The sequence below is a fragment of the Hippopotamus amphibius genome, chromosome 8, assembly GCF_030028045.1.
Source record: "Hippopotamus amphibius kiboko isolate mHipAmp2 chromosome 8, mHipAmp2.hap2, whole genome shotgun sequence".
Taxonomy (NCBI): Eukaryota; Metazoa; Chordata; class Mammalia; order Artiodactyla; family Hippopotamidae; genus Hippopotamus; species Hippopotamus amphibius.
The window spans coordinates 55217729-55239153 of NC_080193.1; the positions used below are offsets into that span (position 1 = coordinate 55217729).

A 21425-nucleotide genomic window follows, 5' to 3' on the forward strand; every position below is an offset into this window, starting at 1 on the left:
AACTAAACTAAGTTTTTAAAACCTATTTATTTTCTTTTCTGATCTCAAATTCTGATGGATAACGAAACATATTCTGAGAATCAGTTTATGTGCCCTCTGGTCTAGGGTACTGTAATCCTATATCTGAAATAAGTTTGTGAAACAAACTGGAAAAGTAGTACCTAATCATTATTTTAGTCTTAATTAGTTTGCAGCATTTCAATGAGAAAATGATAGAGTATGATTCTCCAGTAGTTCAACATGGCAAACCTTCAGTGTAGATTTGTGGTTTGGTGTTTTATAATACTTCTTCAATACAGTACAAAAGTAATCATTAGACCCCTGCCATGTTCTACCAAATTGAATAGGAACAGTTTAATAGCCAGGGGATCAGGCATAGAAAAAAAAGCAAAACAGTGCTTTTAAAGGGAAACAGTATGATCGTCCTCTGAAAATTACACAGTTCGAGATATTTGACTGCTTTAAAATGTTCTGCTTTTGTAGAATTCTTCTCCAGTACAAAAATCCTTAGATGTTGGTAAACTCTACATATTCTTCTTGGATCAAAATGGTGCAGGGTCTGAAGGGAAGAACTGGCAATATCACAATTCCTGGGACTTCCCTGGTGGCGCAGTGGTTAAGAATCTGTGTGCCAATGCAGGGGACATGGGTTCGATCCCTGGTCCAGGAAGAATCCCACATGCTGCAGAGCAACTAAGCCGGTGCGCCACAACTACTGAACCTGCCTTCTAGAGCCCGCGTGCCACAACTACTGAAGCCCTCGAGTTTAGAGCCTGTGCTCCACAACAAGAGAAGCCGCTGCAATGAAAAGCCCATGCACTGCAATGAAGTATAGCCCCCAGTCACCACAACTAGAGAAAGTTTGCACAGCAGCGAAGACCCAACGCAGCCAAATAAATAAATAAATAAATATTTTAAAAAAGAATATACCTATTTTAAAAATAAATAAAATTTTAAAAATCAGTTCCCACAGTTGCAGGCATGTGATTTAGGCAAAAAAGAAGAGGATGTACCAACTCAAGAAAAGAGCAAGTTTATTTTGCCTTTCTTGTACTTTATTCAAAGACAAGCTTCCCACTGAACTTGAGCTTAAAGTTTTGTTGGGATGAAAATAGTTTGCCACGGTCTGTAACTTTCAGTACGTTGCTCCCACAACTATATAGCAATAATATTAACTATTATGTTGCAGGCTCCCATCTTAGGGCTTTATGTGTATCAACTGATTATATCTTTCGAGTAACCTAGGAGAATAGGAGTGCTAGGAAACATGTACTATCTTCAGTACGGTCTCCTATGAAATAGAAGTCCTCATTGTACAGATGAAGACACTGAGGCACAGAGCAGTTCAGTATTAGCAAGTAAGTGTCAGAGGTAGGATTGGAACCCAGGCAGTCTGACTCCAGAGTCCATTATGCTGTACTCTCTCTCAGTTACTGGTGGGGTCAGAAACCTCACCAGTTTCCCAATCAGTGCCTGACATCCCCATATGGATTCATCACAGGTATCCAGCACTGTATACTGCACTGGGATTGGGGTGCATACCACAAAAGCGTAAGCTACAGTTTATACCTTAAATAGACTAAATATCTTTCCCTTCTCATTCATTCCTTCAGCCAGAGTTTGGTGAGACCTATCACGCAACAGACATTGTGCCAGGTGTTTGATGCAATCTTACAAAAGACAAAGTCCCATCTTCATAGGTTGCGCATCATCCTCCTTGGATACTACATAAGCTAATTATCAATGCATCACACATATGGTCAGTATATTATAATGCTGGACTCTCAGCTGTTATATTAGTAAATAATTTCCATGGGAAAACTAGGCTTTCACACCATATTTGAAAAACTTGTATTCGCGTTAAATACTCGGATACACTCGTTAGAGAGGCCACTATATCCAAAATTATGAGATTTTAGGTCCTAATACGCGTTTCAGCTCATTGTTTTTGGCAAACGATCCACTTTCTGTTCATTCCTGAAAATTTGTCCTTTGAAAAGCAACCTGGATATGACATCAAAGCACAACCCATAAACAAAAAGTTGACAAATGGGACTTAAATTAAAAGTTTAATTAAAAATGAAAAACTTTGCTTTGCAAGAGATACTCTTAAGAAGATGAAAAGAAGAACCACCCAGACTGTGAGCATATATTTGCTTATCACAGTCTGATGAAGAACTTGTATCCAGAATACATACAGAACTCTCAAAATTCGTAATATGAGAACAGACAACTTGTCTTAGTTCTGGCTGCTGCAAAAAATACCATAGACTGAGTGACTTAAAAACTGACATTTATTTCGAATGGTCCTTGAAGTCCAAAATCAAGGTGCCTGCAGATAGGTGTCTGGTGAGGGCCTGCTTCTTGGCTTGTAGGAGGCCACTTTCTCACTGTGTGCCCTTCTTTCATTTTCTTATAAGGACACTAATCTCATAACGAGAGTTCCACTCTCATAACCTCATCTAAACCTAATCACCTCCCAAAGGCCCACCTCCAAATACCATCACATTGGGGGTTGGAGCTTCAATATATGAATTTTGAAATGATACAAACATTCAACCCATAACCCAATCCAATTAAAAAAAATGAGTCAAACATTTGAATAGACAATCAGTGAAGACATAGAAATGGCAAATAAGAACATAAAAAGATTTTCACCGTCATTAGCAATTAGGAAAATACAAACCAAATTTACAATACATTACCACTATACTGCTGTAAGAATGATGAAAATTAAACAAGCAACAAAGAAGTTGTCATGTCAAGTGCTGGAAAGGAGGCAGAGCAACCAGGAAGTCCACACATTGTTGATCAAATGAAAAATGGTCTGGCCACTTTGGAAAGCAGTTTGACCATGTCTTAGAAAATCTACACGTACATATGACCCAACAATTACCATCCTGATTATTTACCCAAAAGAAGTGGAAATTTGTATTTACACAAGAACTTATATATCAGCTTTATTCTTAACCACCAAACTGTGGAAACAACTGAAATGTCCATCAGCAGAGTAGATAAACAAAATGTGTCATATCCATGCAATGGATACCCCTCAACAACAAACAAGAATGGATTATCCTTCATACCTGCAGCAGTGTGGTTGCATGCATCTCAGGTGGATTACACAGCTTACACAGCTACATGCTGTGGAATTCCATTTTTATGACATTGTGGGGGACAAAAGCAAAACTAGGGACAGAGAACAGATCAGGGTTTTCTGGGGATTAAGATCTGGGGTAGGGGTTGACTACAGAGGGGCAGCACAAGGAAATTTTGGTGGTGATAGAATTGTTCTATCTAATGGTTTTGGTAGTAGATACAAGGTGTTTGCCAAAACTCATAGATCTGTATAGCACAAAGAGTGAATTCTATTGTGTGTAAGTTTTAAAATGAAGCGTGATAATAAATAATGGAAAAAAGCAAACTGGCAATATTTTTCATACGAATGAAAGTTCACATTCCTTGACTTTGTTTTTCCATTTCTAGAAATTTATTCCTAGGAAAGCAATCAATGATACGGTCAAGAATGTTCTTTGCAGTATTACTTAACACAGAGAAATTGAAAACATCTTAATTGTGCAATTAAAGTGAGGTAGTTAAATAAATCATAATATAGTTCCCACTTATAGGCATTAAAATTATGTTCCTGAAGGTTAATTACAGAGAGAAATGATCATTCTTTACTGTTATGTCCGTTTACTCTGTTGACTTCCCCAGTTTAACTTAAAAATACTGATTTTCAAATATCTGAAAACTTTTAGACAACTTGAAGTGCTTTCTAAAACTATACCATATATTCAAGCTAGTCCAAATCCTTCTTCTTAATAGCTAGATATATAGCTAGATAAGTAGATAGATGAAATGAATAATGTTATGCCTGCCTTTATAATCATTTCGATTCCTCTTATTTTTCAAGCTCAGACAAAATTCGGATGGAGAAGATAGTATCTTTGACTCAAATCATTTTCCTATTTGGAATGCCCTTCAGCCCCATTTTCACCAATAAAAAAAAAGCCACTATATATAAATGGCTCTTTGCAATTTCCAAAGTACTATTTTACATTAGCCTCTTTGATCTGTCATCAGACCCGTTAATATAATCAGGGATGATAGCAGTGCCTCACCTCCTACTTACATAAGGCATTTGGAGCCTAAAAAAACTTAACCATTTTCCAGGGTCATATTTTAGTAAGTATTCAAGGCAGAACTCAAATCCAGGTGTCACAGCTCCTCATCAAATATTCTGTCCGTTATAATGTGCTGTTTATTTACTCCAAGATTTCCCCCTTTGAAGAAGCATGTCTTGCATTACTAAGGACATTTATTCCATTATTGTCATTCGGGATTCATCTTTTAAAAATTATACAGAGTCTCTCAATGAGATTCTCATGAGAAGCACGGTTTCCACACTAAGCAGATGTCCTCAAATTTTGTTTTGAGATACTTCAATGTGCTTTTCTTTTGGTGTCTGCTTCTGTGCCTTCTTGGACAGAACCTCCCCACGCTATCACCACCCAACCCCCCGTGCCACCTCACCAAATTTCTGAGCTGTCTACTATGTCCAAAAAAGTTAGGATTATTATATCTCAAATGCAAACAGAACAAATCAGTGCCCAAAAATGAAATCTTGAAGCTCTTTTCAAAGATAATAATCCTGAAAACAGGCTTTTATATGCAAGAGCCAGGCATATGGAAGAAAAATGTTTTGTAAATTCCAAAGAGCCCCCTCCAGATATCCAGATGAGAAGCTAGAAGACTTAGCAATACAGATTTAGCATAAATCAGAATCCTGCATTGGCCAGTTTCCTGTATCAGAAAGGAGGAACCTAGGGAGGATGTCCAGAAGAGGTACATGGACATGAGGGTTCTTGGTCTCCTCTCATTCTGCAGATGAAATATTTGGCAGAGGAAATGAAAACTGTGGACATTTCAGATAGGTTAAAGGGAAGACAAAAGCAGAGGGGCCAGTACCTTATTCCCAGGTGTGAGGCTGCAGGAAGAGCCTCTGCACACAGTGTTCCTTACATCCCAACGTAAAGTGATGAGGCTGCTGTAGTGAAATAGTGATTGCTGTGTTTAGGCACAGAGTGGATGTGAGCCAGCTGCTCATCACCCTCCCATCCTGGTCCTCGCAGTTTATATGTAACCTGGGGGCGATCCTGAAATCATGCCCCACTGTGGGATGTGGAGGTGCTGACTGCCCCAAGAAACTAGAACTAGCTTGGAGTCAGGTCTTGTTGAGTATGAAGTGTGTGGATTGGAAAATCAGAAGCTGTGACAGGGACCCTAGAAATTAGCGGCAGATACAGATGCACCTTCAAAGACTGGGTAATGATACACAAAGACCAAGTCAGTGGAAATAGCTCAGTCGGGAAGGAGCTAAATTCAAAGGAGGATGTGCAGCTTTGAAACAGATATTGCTCTTACACTCAGCTGCCACCCAGAGAGAAGGGAAGAAAGGAGAGGAAGAAACTTTGAAAAACTGAGAAGGAGTTAACTTTGAAAAGATGTAGTTTGATCACGAGGTGCTAAGCTACTTTAAATGGATATATTTCTGTTCCCCTCCTCCTTCCTCAACTCCCATCTGGCCCTGGCTACCAACCAGAAATTGCTGCTTGTGAGCAAATTGATGTCGTTGTTAAAAAAAAAAAATTAGTTATTTTTCAAGGTCACATTTTGGTGTCAAAAACAGAACTGTTTAAATAATTATTTTTTTCTCAGCCTAAGTGTGTAATTTTCAGACCTTTTCCACACACATAAAATAGAGGTTACCTACCCCTGGAATGTGTGACTGAGACCAAGAAAATGTGACATGTCCCTACTGAGACATTTTATTAGATTTTATGTGGATTTTTTTTTTTTGAGCAATTATAGTTTGCTCCTAAATCATATACTTTTTCTGCCCTTTTGCATCTTCTCTCACCCTGAGCAACACACAGGATTCATGAGCTAAAGGTGTTGGGATTCTTTACACTGGACTGATTCTGCACTAGATCGGGTTTTGTGTAGCCAGGGATATAAATTGTCCTGACAGTGAGTAGAAGATATGAGTGTCAAAAAGCGTTGTGTTTAAGATATAGACTCTAGAGCCAGGTTGCCCAGGTCCAAATTCAAGCACCAGCATTTTACTTGTGTTTGACTTTGGACAGATTCTCATCTGTATAATGAACATAATGGTAGTTCTTACCTCATAGTATTGTTGTGACATCTACATGAGTTGATATATATAATTCAGTTAGAGTAAAAACTAACATCTACTCTGTACAATATACGTTTACTATTATTCGTGCTTTGAAGTTTGAGTGAGTTAATAAATACATATAAAATGTAACTTTATGCTGGATACATTTTAAGTGATCAAAGTGTTAGCTGCTATTTTATTCTTATATGCTGAGGAACTTGATATAGCTGGTTAGTTAGGCTTCTGAACAAACACCTCACCTGCCATTAGATGCAATTTCAGCTAACTTCCGGCCTTTGTAAACATGTTTACCTTGGAAATACTGTCTTCTTATTTTTAGCTGTTATTGTTTCTTACCTAAAGTCTTTTCCTTTTAATGTTTGTTTGAATTTTCCTCTATGTTTACTTTAGCCTTTGCTTTTAATGTTCTTTTTTTTTTCCTTTTATCAACTATTAGAGTTTTGTAGTTTTTCAGTTTGTGAGCATCCTTACATCATTATTGTATTTTTTGCTTGTGTTTGTGTCATTTATCTACTCATACATTATACTGTTTTTGCTGAATGTGTATAGCTTCCTGTTCCTATTTGGTCTTGCATTCTATCTTATTTTTCCATCTCTCCATTCGGAATTTTTTTTTGTCTGCTTATCTTTTCTGTTTTTTGAAAAGTATTGCCCCATTCTGCCTCATCTTATAACACAATTCCTAGATAATCAAACTGCTCACTCCTTCGGGCTTATTCTTTCCAATACTAAATTTACTGACTAGCTGACAATGAATTGTATAGAATCCCTTCTTTATGGTTTGGCACCAGCTGAAAGTAATATACTAAGAAAGACATATGTGAGAGATGAACCAGGATGCAATATAGCAAAATGTTTAAGAATGTGGCTTGTAATGTCTAACAGATGTGTTTTCCAGTTCTAGCTTAGACACGTACATGCCATGTGACTCTTGAACAAGTGTTTTTAACCTCTCTGTACCTCAGGTGTGACTATAGTATCTAACTAATGATGTCAATGTGGATATTCAGTAAACAGTGTGGTTTGCACAGAGTATAGCCCACTCTGTGCTTTCCCAAATATCATGTGCTGATGCTATTTTATTATTGCAGTTGTTTTTGTTGTTATAAATATGATAATACTTAGCATCAGATTTTTTAAAGTTTGCCTTCCTATATATGCAAAGTAGATAGACAAATACACTTCAAATGTTAAAATTAGCAAGCAGAAATTAATTGCATTGCTGGCATTGCATAGTTGCACATAGCGTCTGTTTAGCCCTTAGCTTTCTTTCATATTTTATTGGTTTGAAATATAAACATTTCCTTAGTTGATTAGGGTCCCAGTCCAGAAGTGGCCAGGGGCTACTTGCATTTAGGGAGATAACATTTAAATTTAAAAAACGGAATTAAGTGCATATGAATTCCAGTAAATTTGCTATGTACCATCCGTTGACATCTTATTTAGCTCTCGGCAAGCATTTAATCAACGTTTATTGGCATTCTTTTCTGAGATTTAAATAGGACATAAAATTTTATGACATGCAGAGTATTTTCGATAACTGCTTCATTATTTTCCGTAGGTAGTGTAACAGTATACAAGAGAAATATCGACAAAGTACCTAAATTGCATTATTTTTGGAAAAGTAGGGTAGTTTGAAGTGTGCATAATGACAAAATGCTGGTCTGCTTTAAAAATTTGACTGTAGATTCGTGGATATCTGGGTTCCTCTTTCTATTTCAATTTTGTCTATAACTTTTCTAATTTTGGACACATAGTATAGGTTAGAAAATTAAGAACTATCATTGTAAAAGAGAGATGGTAGCTCATAATATTAAATTCTAGTTCCTTAGGATTATAAAACAAAGAATGCCACAGGGTATAGTATATAGCATAGGTATGGTTTAAACATTAGTTTGATATGGAAAGCTCAAAAATCTGAAAGCTACATTAGTGTTGCTAACATGGTTGCTTGACCAGTAGCCAGAGAGAATCTGTCAGGAGTTATTTATACTTTAAGTACCATATACATTTGAATCAGAAAAAAGAAACATTTTTATGGAATCTTGAGTTTATTCATATGTTCAAGAAGGTTTCTCTCGGATGGACCTAGAGGTTATCATACTAAATGAAGTAAGTCAGACAGAGAAAGACAAATATCAGATGATATCAGTTATATGTGGAATCTTAAAAAAAAATGATACAGATGAACTTATTTATAAAACAGAAGTAGGTTCACAAACATAGAAAACACACTTATGGTTACCTAAAGGGAGAAGGCAGGGAGAGGGGTAAATTAGGAGTTTGGTTTTAACAGTTACACACTGCTATATATATAGTAGATAAACAACAAGGACCTACTGTATAGCACAGGGAGCTATATTCAATATCTTGTAATAGCCTATAATGGAAAAGAATCTGAAAAGGAATATATATATTCAAAACATTTAGAGAACCACTTTGCTGTACCTAATACTTCCACGACATTGTAAATAAACTGTACTTTAAAAAAGAAAAGAATCTTTCTTTCCCTCATCTAACTGTTGTTTTTAGCCAGGAATGAGCAAACATGAGAAGAGTAGTACAAACTATGGCCAAGACCTAGTCACCTGGTCATCTATGCCAAGGTCTCCAAAATCACAAACAAACAAAACTGAGTGATGAATCTGACCCTAGAATTCCACTCCCAGTTATATACCGAAAATAATTGGACACAGATACTCAAACAAGTATGAATTTAGATGAATGGATAAACAAATCATGGTATATACATACAATGGAACATTATTGCATCATAAAATGGAATGAAGTAGTGATATATACTACAACATAATGAGCCTCCAGAATATTATGCTAAGTGAAAGAACGAAGATGCAAAAGATCACAACTTATATGATTTCACTGACATAAACTATTCAGAATAGGTAAATCTGTAGAGATAGAACAGTAATTGGTGGCTACCAGGGTCTGAGGGAGGAGGTAATGGGGAGAAACTGCTTAATGGGTAAAGGGTTTTACTTTGAAGTAATGAAATGTTTTAAAACTAGATAGAGGTGGTGGTTGCCAAAACGTCGTGATTTACTAAATGCCACTGAAGTGTTTACTCTAACATGGTTAATTTTGGAATTCCCTGATGGTCCAGTGGTTAGGACTCCACGCTTCCACTGTAGGGAGCATGGGTTTGATCCCTGGTAGGGGAACTAAGATCCCACATGCCTTGCAGCCAATGATAATAATAATAACAAATAAAAAAATAAAGTGTTTAATGTTAGTCATGTGGATTTCACCATATTAAATTATTAAAAAATCGTGAGTGACAAGTTGGAGCAGCACCATATCCCATATTTTCAGAATCACACTGGTTTCAATAAGTTCACTCCATAAAGAGAAAACGTGGAGTTTGTTGTTATTGATCCCAGGGAGCCTGATGAGGACTGAAAGGAATTTTAGAGTTGTTTTTTTGAAAGATGAATTCAGTTTTTCTCTTAAATATATTCAATTTTATTGTGACATTAGATTATAAGAGCTTGTGAAAATCACTTTTAATGACTGTTTCTGTCCCACGTGCTGCTTTATTTTCCACGCTCACCTGAGATTTCAGTTGGTCTCATTGATCCACCCATGAAAATGAAAACAGGAAGGTATAAATGCTCCTGTTTTGAAACGAGTTCTCTCTGCGCAATGGGAAGATAATTATACCAATGTAGATGGGCAGATGAGATTATTCAGGCTCAAGTGCTTTATTTTTGGCTCTGAGTGGTTTAGAGGAACCACATATAAATAAAATGATCTGGGTAATTATAAACAGTCTTTATCTCTTGTGCTAACCAGTCTCTGAAGCTGTTGCTGGTTATTTGTACACCTATATGCATGGTAAACCAAGTGCTTTCCATGGTTACGGCATACATACCTAGATTTTTTAGATCAAGAATGCCGCTAGGTTTTGGTGGTGTACATCTTTGCAAACAAAATTTTTTAAGGTTGCTTTATACTGAGTCCTCCCTCTGTTGTTGGACACCCTGCTGTGTATGTTGCATAATTGATTTCTAGTCCTTAGATGGTCCCTGAAAGGTAAGTGTTATTTAATTATTGCACACAAGGTAACTGAGGTTCAAAGAAGTTAAGTGATATACTCAAGAGGATAAGTGGTGCTAGGCTTCACCTTCAGATACTTAACTGTGTCCGGTTAGGCCACTTGTGACTAGGACCTCATTGTGCAGCTTTTCTTTGGCAAGATTTCTTATAAAGTAGTTCACACACGAATTGAAGAGCCTGCTCGTGACAATTAGCTTGGCTTCACTAAAGCATGACTTATCTGGTTGCTCACATTTCTGAATTAGCCTGTATAGACAAGCTATCAGAGTGTTGGTGGAAGTATTGACATTTCACTGCACTGTGGAAATGAGTATATCAGTTTATGGGAAAGCTTAGGTTTTAGAGAGCATCCCAGCACCGGAAGTGAATAATAAGGGTGCTGAGTGATGGATGACTAGGGAGGATGTTAAATTTGGGTCATGGGAAAGCTGAGCATTTGGGAATTGAAGGAAGATGGAAATAGAACAAAACTGGTGTGCCAGTCTAAGTTATTCAGAATTTGACGTCAAATAACGTGGGAAGACATTCGGGAACCTTTCTGAAACCTTGAAAATGTTAAAGTATGTGGGCCGAGCGATGGGATTCAGAATGTCCTGCTTGAGCAGTGGAGGAGCTAAGGGTGCGGGGCGTGGAGACTAATATCACCCTGTTTGGCCCTGAAGGAAGGCTGGTTAGCCAAAGACGGGTAAGATTCCTCAGAGGAGGAACAACCTAAGACAGGCACGGCCGCAGAGGGGCCAACAGGAGTGGTGCATGGAGCCTTCCTTATATCACCCTGTTTGGCCCTGGAGGATGACTGGTTAGCCAGAGACGGGTAAGATTCCTCAAGGGAGGAACAACCTAAGACAGGCACAGTCGCAGAGGGGCCAACAGGGGTGGGGCACAGACCCCCAATATCTGAGAGAGGCCTCCTGCCCCCAGGGCTGTTTTGCTCTCCACCCCCAGCTCAAATCCACACCTGCTCAACTCGGACCTAGGAAGTAAACAAAGATAATTGCCTCAGTCATGTGAGGCCTTTGATTGTTTATGGGCGTAACCTGAGAATGTTAGCCCACGAACTCAATAAAAGCAACCTGGGATGAGTCAGCAGGGCTCTTGATCCGAGAGGTCTTGAGCCCCCCGGTCCCACTTTTCTCTTCAGTCTGTGTCTGTGTCTTCTTCAAGCTTGCGGCACCCATCACTCACCTCGAGTCGCCGAGCTGGCCTCGGCAAAATAACTCTTCCAACATGGGCTTTCTCTTCTCCTCAGGCAGCTTCAGGATTGTCTTCCACATACCTTGTATTTTCCATCACTATACCTTTGTTGACACTGGCATTGGCTGACATGGCCTCCCTGATTGCCACCGATTCTCACCCTATCTCTTTCTCCTTGTTGAAAGCCTTCTGCTCTCAGCCTAGTTCCCCAAAGGTCCTTCTTGCCCCTAAATCACTACGGCATTCTTTATTTAAAACACACTTTTGCAACTTGACATTTACTTTTGGAGTAGGTTTCAGCTTTATGTATTTATAGCTCACCTCTGTTATTAATCATGAGTTCTAGGGGGATAAATCATAGTATCTTCACGTATATTTCTCCCATTATATGCCTTGGATGTGGTATGTGCTCATCAAATAGTAGTTGATAATTTTATAACTCTTGGAGGCAGGATTTTCTAAAAATATATTAATAAAAATACCATTTCTGGGAGAGATGCTCCCCAACAAAGGATGGCCGTTGGTCAAATAAGACTGAAAAATACTACATCCTATTTCCATCGAAGGAAGTTAAAAAGGGCAATTGGGATTTTCAACACTTACTACTTTCCAGTAGTGAGACTAATTTTACTATTTTAATCTAGTATGTCTCAGCTCCCTCCCCTCCTTTTTAAAATAAGAACCCTTCAAATATCTCTTATTTCTCAAAATGTTCTTTGCAAGACACTGCTTTAAAGTGTTTTTCTGTAAATAAAGTATGCTCATAATATTCACAAATGTGAAAATTGAATTTTGATTAGATGTAGTTTGCATGTTTTGTTTGACCTGCCCAATTATGTACTTGGGAGAACACTACCCCTAAGCTGTATTTGTGTGTGTGTCCGAGTGCATGTTTGCATGTACTATCCAGTGTGGACTGAACCTGAAAACAGATTGAGACTGAAAAGAGAGTGATTGGAACTGATCTTTCAGCTTGATTATCTGCTAGAATCTCTATGACTTCTCATAATATGCTTGAAAAGTTTTATTTGTGCCTCAAGGGCAATGAGCCTGGCCTCATTTGCCAATGTGAATGCAGATCTTAGGAGGGCACTAGCTTCTGCTCCAGGCAGTCTTGCTCACTGTCAGCCTGTTTTATTTACTCCCTCTGAAAAGGAATATCCATCTCTTGGAATTAGACACAATATGGTTAATGAAGAAACCAGAATTTTGGAGTCAGAAAGTTTTCATTTACTTCTGAACTCAGGCCTGTGTGACCCTGAGCAAGTTTTCCTTCCAGAGCCACTGACTCCTCATCTACAAAACAAGATGGGTCACACCTGTCTCTAAGAGCATCTTATGAGGACAGGGCCTGGCACAGGGGAGATACTGCATAAATATTAGGCCCTTTTCACAGTTTTTTTTTGTGTCAGACAGATTATGAGAGGAGAATTCCATGGGCGTAAAGTCACAAAGACAAAACTGCCTGTCTCCTAGACTTGCCATTCTGCATTTCATGTTGTTGCTTCAAACCATGAGTGGCTTTACTTCTTCAGGCCATCTGTATTTATGAGGTGACTAAATGGAGGGGGCGATAGTAGGAGTTGAATTGTTATCTATAAAGAAGAATATTTGAATTCTAAAAATAATGAATAAATAACCTAAAAGAGAGTTTAGAAAAAAATTCATTGCAATCATTTGAGATATGGAAAAGCAATTTCTAAATGATCCCCTTAGTCTTGTATGTTATTGATAATTGTAAAACTCCATCCCCCATTATCACATACACACACACATAGGGGTGTGTGTGTGTGTGTATGTGTGTGTGTGTGTTGGTGTGAGTAATTCATCACATCATTCAAAGCATGAATAGATTAGGGAAAATTTTGGACTTGCTTTCAACTTTTGTCTCAACACATTATGTAATTTTAGCCACAGATTCATTTCCATTGTGGTGTTGGATTATTTTCCACTGTGCACAAACAGAACAAAAGAATCATTGTGTGATACTCTTGCTTAGGATTGCATACTTGGAGGTGAAGGCACCCAACAGAAAATTAGACTGTGGGGGGAGCTGCAGAATATATTGCTCAACATAAATTGTGGTTTTCAGGCCAACAGACTCCTCTGACTCCCATTTTGCAGAAACACATGTACTTGTTACATGTGGTTGTCAATAGCACGTCAATCCTGTCTGTCTCCAGCCATCCATGGCTTAATTGTTCCTGAAGAAGCCCACTTGTCCCTGGGAAGGATGACAAATGGCAGTTTCGCTGCTATATCTACCTTTCTAAATGCCAAATTATCTCCTGACAGTTTTTCTTGACATAAATATTATGAACGGCTGAAAAAAAAAATTTTTTTTGCATGTTACTGGTTAAGACAACAGGCGAAAACTTCTAAGCTAAACTGAAGTAATGGAGGAGGTGATGACCCTCAGTGTGCCTGGGACTGGCCTCGGTTTTACATTAATCGGCATCTGTTTTGCTCTTGTTGATTACAGGAGAAGATGTATCAGGGACTCTCTGCCCAGCATCTCCTCCTCCTGAACAGATGGCCTGTGAGATTCCCTGCCGGATGGATTGTGTGGTGAGCGAGTGGACAGAGTGGTCATCCTGCTCTCAGTCTTGTTCAAATAAAAACTCAGATGGGAAACAGACCAGGTCAAGGACTATCCTGGCTTTGGCTGGAGAAGGTGAGTCATAGGAAAGGTTTGTATTCCCTAAATCCAGATGAACAGTTTGCTTTCCATGCTTTCTGTCTAATCCTCTGGTTTATCTATGCTGGGTTCCCATGTTTATGTGACTTGTTTTAGCCCATACCATGTACAGGCCATGGCAGTCAGATAGATGTTAATTTTCATCATACTTTTTCAGGAAAGAAAACAAGGCTTGGTTGATACACATCCAGCTTCAGGTTGCTCATGCAGTTGGGAACATAATTGGGCTATGTCTGGTAAAACAAGTTCTAAATTAGGAATCAAGAGACATGGCTTCTTGACAAGGAGCTGCCACTAACATTGGCAAAGTACTGATCTGTATGTCCTCATTTCCTGCTCTGTTAGGTTGGCATGTGGTGAGAGGGAAAAAGATGAAGGATATGAAAATGGCTTTGAAGAAGCTAAAATGTGCTATGGGGATGGAAACGGGTGACTTAGAACAAACTAGAGGAGCAGCTGTTCCTATCATTTAGAGCAATGGTCTCTGTCCCCAGACACATACGTCATTTCATGTCTTACAGGCCCTCCCTTGGCTTCATCAGCCGACAGCTCAGTTGGGATAGCAGAGCAATATGGCCACTGGCTTTGAGGGACTCCTTTTTAGGCAAGATTCTATTCTGTGAACCTAAGAAATGAGGCTAGGGTCAAGAGGAATGAAGATTTTCATATTCTTAAAGTGCAGTGGCTTCCCTCTTTTGTCTGTGATATTTCTGGAAGGAGAAAAAAGTCAATAGTATTTAATGGGGAAAAAAATAACAAGAATAACAAAACTAAGGTCACAAATCTTCTCAAGCATTTGGCCCACTGAATAAAACATTATAGTGTGGGAGAGTAGGGGAAAAAGTCAATACTTTAGATAAATACCAGTTTTTACATGCATATAAAATTGTGAAAGAAAAGATGGTAATGAAATCTGATTGACTCACCCAAGAGTGTAAGGATGCACATCTGTCTGGTCTCCCTGCCAGTGGATAATACATTGTCAGATATTATTTCAGAGTTTAATGATGGGCTCTCTCCTGCCAAACTTTAAGAGAGATTTCTGGATTTCTCAAATTGCAGTAAAATGTACTGCTTGAGGGAAGATGGATATCTTAAAGTGATTCTCTGAGAAAAATAATACAGTGTTAGGAAAGAGAGACCATATGTAGGTAATATGTGTGTATGAGTATTTGTGTTTGACCTAATATCACTTCAAGGTCTTGGGCTGTTATATCTAACTGACTAATTTATGCAGGCATAGTCATATTAAAATAAAAGCAAATTTCTCTGGAGTTTGTCTCAGAGATGCATGACCCAGAGATGAGCAGTAGAATCAATTGATTTTTAAACTCTAATTGGCATACTGTTGCCTGCTAAGCAGGAAAGAAGGGTGAAATGTACTGTCCTCAGGTTGTTACTCAGGATAAAAGAACCATGACCATAGAGTCAGAAACAGGGTGCAGTGGCTCAAGCCTTTGAAAGATTATATCAAAAGGCTGTCTTTCTAGACCATTAAAACAGTAAAAACTATAAAAAATAAGAATGACAGTAACAATAGCAGCAACATGGTAATAACAGCAACAGCTCTCTATTCTTTTTGATTTGAATTTTTCCAGGTGGAAAACCATGCCCCCCTACTCAGGCCCTCCAAGAATATCGTTTGTGCAATGACCATTCCTGTATGCAACTCTACTGGGAGACATCACCTTGGGGCCCCTGTTCTGAAGACACATTGGTAACTGCCCTTAATGCAACCATTGGCTGGAATGGAGAAGCTACGTGTGGTGTGGGCATTCAGACACGGAGGGTCTTCTGTGTCAAGAGTCATGTGGGACAAGTGATGGCAAAAAGGTATTATCAATATTTAATTGAAAGTGTATAGGATTATTGCATAGTTGCGTATTTTTAGCCAGAAGCACTTGTCAAGCAATGAATATGTCTCAGTTTGTGCTACAGACGTATTGTTTTGTTTTATTTGACTCTCAAAGACTAAAAAACATGCCTCAACCAAAGGTAGACACTTTTCTGAGTTATAATGTATGCATTAATTAATAGGTAACAGTAAATATAATGCCCACAAATATTGAATCTGCTTGAGTAATCAGATCTTCTAGAGCTGCTATCAGTATTTTTGGCACTTTTTCAATCACATAAAGACTAGGTCCACATGAAGGTAGCTTATGCACTTTGAAAATAAGGGGCTGTATTGTTCTCTTCTTTAGATCCCATTGATCTTGTCTGCAGTAAGCAATAAATCGATACAGCCATTTTGAATAAACTAATCCATCCCCTCAAGTAGGTTTACAATCTCATGCCTGCTATACTGTGTACATGGAGATTAAATTAAAAAAAAAAAAAAACTGCAGGAGAATTTGGACATGGGGACTAGGGTATAGATACCCAAAAGGGTCAAGAACAATTGCAAGTGATGGAGGCAAAAGAGTAATTGACTGGGGAACGCAGCTGTGGGAGTTTCTTCTCTAGACCAAATGAGAAGACATAACTCTTCCTCAAGAGCCATGTAGGAAGGCTCATTGAAAAGAAAATGTAAGGGACCTAAGTTATATACAGAGACTGGCTAACTGGCCTATGCATAGAGATTTCCAAGTGGCCATGTTCGAACTGGTTCCCTTCAAGTCATGGAAGACCTTATGCCAGTGGTCTTCAGTAGTGGTGGGTCATCAGGATGGGCTGGTGTGAGCTTTGGTCTAGTGTCACAAACTAGGCAATTTAGAGCTGTCCCCCAGGAATTTCTAAGTTGGGAAAATGAAACCCTTTCTTCTTTCTGTTCATGATACTCTAGTATATGAATGGAGAGTTGCAATAGCCATGGTCTTGCCTGGTGGAAAAAGCAGGAAGATAATAGAGTAAAGCTGATGCTCACAAAGAGGCAGAAACTGAAGTAAAACAAATCCTGGCAGCATCAAGCCGTGATCCCAGCCCGTCTAAGTGCACTCTTGCCTTTCCTGGCAACATAGGCAACTGCATTTGCTCTTCTGCCTGACTCAATCCAATTTGTGTTGCTGTCATGGGCGACTCAAACACCTGATTAATTTCATGATGATGGGCTCTGGGCCTTATCCACACTGCCATGGAAACCACTTCAGCTGTGTGTAAGGAATGTCACAGAAGCTCAGTTAAGGAAACGAACTGCTAATGGGAGATATAGGGCATACTGGCCAGATACTGCTGGGTTTGGAGCATCTGATGAGCAAATGGCTATGAAAATGCAAGAGGAGATAACTGTGACTTGAAGTGAAGCACAGTCAGGAAGATGTCCTCTTTTTCTCTTCCTAAATGTGGCTTCCAGAGGGCTGGAAGTATGTCTCAACTTACCTAGTATCCATAATGCCATGTGGACCAATTGAGTCAATGGGAGATATAGCCAAACATGGACAATAATGTTTGCATATCACTTGGTTAAGGTGATAATCTAATTCATGGGGTTATGGTAAAATCCTAAAAGGCTTATAAAGATATGCAGACAAGAGAACTCCTTTTATCTTGAGAAGGATTGCAGCCCTGATAATGTTCATTTTTGTGATTAAATTTTAAACTGCTTAAAAAATGCATTAAATATTAGCTTAAATATACAAATAAAAATAAATATAGCTTAGGTTTAGGAATAAATGCTATGTGAAATGCAGCAAACTATTAGTTCTTTAGAGTGGTGAGCAAATTTAGCATTCCTGAAGTCTGATCTTCTCCCTCCCACAAAACTTTTTACCTCTGGACCACAATAGGAAAAATCCACTTGATATGAATGTAATTCGTTTTTTTTCTTAGCAAAGGAGCATTAGAATTGAGAGTGACAACTACCAAATACATTATCATCACATTTTAAAGGCTATTTAGACATGAAAAGTTGGATTATATGTTCAAATAGCCTTCTACTTCCTCATCTAACCTTATGATTACTTTGAGTGACAGTTTATTATAAAAGTCTCTGAGCCCATCAGCTTATATAAATGTTAACTTTAATGACATTTTTTTAACCAGAAAAACCACAGGGTCAAAAGTTTATAGTTTAAAGCATAACTCACAAATGCATATGCATTTGTTTGATAATTTAAATAAGTATGACTAAAATATTATTACAGTGAATAACCTCCAGTTTTACTCGGTTTTCCAACACAGAAAAATGAATTGCACAGATGTTTTTCCTAACACACACACACACACACACACACACACACACACACGCAGAGACATTGCTAATTACTTTTTGCACTTTTAATGAGGCTGGAGACTTAGCAGGCTAGTTTTAATTCTTACTGTATGTCTCCAAACGATCCTGCTAAACAAGAGGAGCCCACACTGACTTAAGTAAAGTTAATTAAAATTCTTAAGGTTAATGAGATTAATTGAGCTAAGAAAATAATACCTAGTGTCCAGTGAAGCACATAGTGAAATAGTGAGATTATCAGCAAGAGAAAGTATCCTCTGCCCTGACCATTCAGAAAAATATGCTTTTGTTCTTTTTTATGTGAAAGCTATTGCAGTGGAAAACATTTTCCTGCCATTTATGAAATCTTTGGGGTGTTGGTAATGGCATTGGGAAAAGGGAAGGGAAAGAAAATATCCTAAAGAAAGAGTGGCCTTCAGAGTAGAAAAAAGAAAGGTGTCGCCATGGACTGGATGGGCTAACGTGTTTTATCTCTAAACCCACTGCACTGGGATACACAGAATTCCTTTGTAGGTTCTTGCTTCCCAGGTTTGGTGTTTTTGTTTCCATGTAATTGTACAGGTGAGAATGTTACCATTGTATGAGTAATAGAACTGATCATATCAGAAAATGAGGACTAGCTAGGGCACAAAGCAAACAGAAGTGAGAGCTTGGGATATTTGGGGGGTTTGGTTTTACTACTCAATGTTTATTTTTGCAGTTACAGTGTGCAAAAAATAGTAATAAAGATTTAAATCACACAACTCAAAGCCATCCAAAGGTCCTGTAAGGCACTTTCTGCCTTTCATGGGAAAACACTGGGCATTTGGTGAGATACAGTAATGGAGAGCTCCATTTACACATTTAATGTTTAAAAAGCTGGCAGGTTGAGATAGTCCCTCCATCCGTGGGTAGGAGGACTGCTCACAGAGATGGAGCATTGTGTCTGCCTCATGATTATGGACACATAACTGAGAAATGACAGATCTTTGTAGCTCAGTTTGATGCATTTCAGCATAGGAACTGAAGCCTACAGGGCAACCCAGAGGCAGTCATTGTGGAATACTCCAGTGCAAGGCCAGGAAAATGTATGTTTTGAAATAAAATGCATTCACCCTTTTAGCAAGAGTATTGCCAATCTAGGATCAGAATGTTACACGAGAGTAGGAAGTATGAATTATGACAAAAGGCAAGAAGCCATACTGTGTTTACTAACTAAAACGTGAATCCATATGTTAGCCTGGTTTTTAAGGCTTCAGTTTTCTTTTGGAAATGGCTGGATACATTTGCCTAATATCCCCAGGGATTTGTCTTCAGGCACCAAAAGCATAGAATACTTTTCAATCATTCACTTACTGTTACTAAATATTTACACAGTGTTAAGATATGGCATTTTTAAGAAATTATATGAGATGGAATTCTTCCATCAAGGCATTCAAAATTAGTGTATGTATAGTGCATGCCCATGTGCACGCTTGCACACACACACACACACACACACACACACGCAGAGAACCAGCAGCGCAAAAGGTATCAAAAGCCTTTTTTGAGTCAGTGACAATAAATGATACAGAAAATAAACATTATAGTTTTTAGACGTGTAGGGCACGTAAGTTGCTAATGGTCAAGGAGAGTATTCTTGGAGACTGAGAGGAAATTTATGAAAATTGGAAATGTGATGATCCTGGGAGGGGTAGACAGCATGTAAATAGAAAGGAAGAGGAAGTTGAACCTCTAAGGAAAGGTCAACATTATTGGCAGAACAAATGAACAAAAAACAGTTTCACTGGCAAGAGAATATTTGGCTCTTATCAGACCAGGAATCACATTTCAGGAAAGCCCTCAGTTCATGACCTCTATAAAAGCAAGATAACCTGAGCTTCACGTTTGCCACTGAGGGGGTGATAGTGTTTCTCTCCTGTGGACTTAGAGGAAGAACACAGAGAAAAGGGGACCATGTTACAAAGAGCTGACATTATGCTCAGTGAGTGTTTATGGTGAGTGATGCTAGTAAAGTATAAATTAAAAAGTAGGCAATGTCAGTTCCCCGAAAGAGATTAACACAACATACACACATGCACGCGTGCGCATACATAAATAAAAATCAAGGGACACAAGGACACTTGGGGAGGTGTTGGATATGTCTATTACCTTGACTGTGGAGATGGTATCACAGGTGTTTGCATATGTCCAAACTCATCAAATTATGCATGTTAAATAGGTGCAGTTCTTTCTATATCAATTATACCTCAATAAAGGTATATATAAAAAAAAATTTGAGAGATTAACACCCACTCCTAATTGAAGTAAACGAAGTCCCTGCAGAATAGTCCACCCTCTACAGAAAGCCTGAAGCCAGGACAGCACCACTGGCATTTCTGAGCTATTTGTAAATGTCTGAGTGAGTGTGTCCTGGCTGGGTCCCAGCCAGGGGGATCCCCAACCCCAACCCCCGCCACCCCACTGAACACACAGGAGATTGACATTCCTCAAGTTGTACTTTCATTTCCAGCCAGATACCAGGAGAGATTAGAGGAGATAGGATAAATAGCAGTTCAGTTTAATTGTAGTAGCTTTCAGGGTATGAATAAAGGACTTGGGAATGAGTTTAGTGGTTTTTGTTAGTTCTCCTAAAGTATGACATAAATTTTCCTTACCAGAATAGCTTGTTTAAATAATACTATATCCTCTAAAGACACTCTTTTTTCTCTCTATTGTTATGTTCATTGAATTGATCTATTTGATAGACAGTTTTTTGTGTATTAAGGATGACTAATAACAATGCCACTAACAATTTATTTATTGGTAATTAATAATTTAATTACTAATGTTTTATTTAATTTACTTATAATTAATTCTTTTCCCTGTGAGTATATACATTTCTGTTTAATGTATTTTAATTAAAGTATTATATGCTGCATAGTAGAAGTAAAATAATACAGAGGAACTGATGGTGGAAAGCAAGGAGTCCCCAACCACCTCCTATCCACTTAGCATCCCACATCCCAAACACAGCCCCTTTTTAATAGTTTGTCTCTTTTATTCATTTCTTTCTCTCTATTTTAACTAGATAAGCCTTCACATCATTCACAAATTATAACAAAATACAG

The 21425-nt window shown here is 38.3% G+C and overlaps 1 protein-coding gene across 1 annotated transcript in view; it reads left to right on the plus strand.

Moving 5' to 3' along the window:
- THSD7B (thrombospondin type 1 domain containing 7B) overlaps positions 1 to 21425 on the plus strand; it is a 746295-nt gene that overhangs the window by 332911 nt on the left and 391959 nt on the right. Inside the window, exons 7-8 of the mRNA XM_057745884.1 lie at positions 13953 to 14144; positions 15767 to 16001. Of these exons, the coding sequence (XP_057601867.1) occupies positions 13953 to 14144; positions 15767 to 16001 (427 nt within the window). The remainder of the gene's footprint in view (positions 1 to 13952; positions 14145 to 15766; positions 16002 to 21425) is intronic.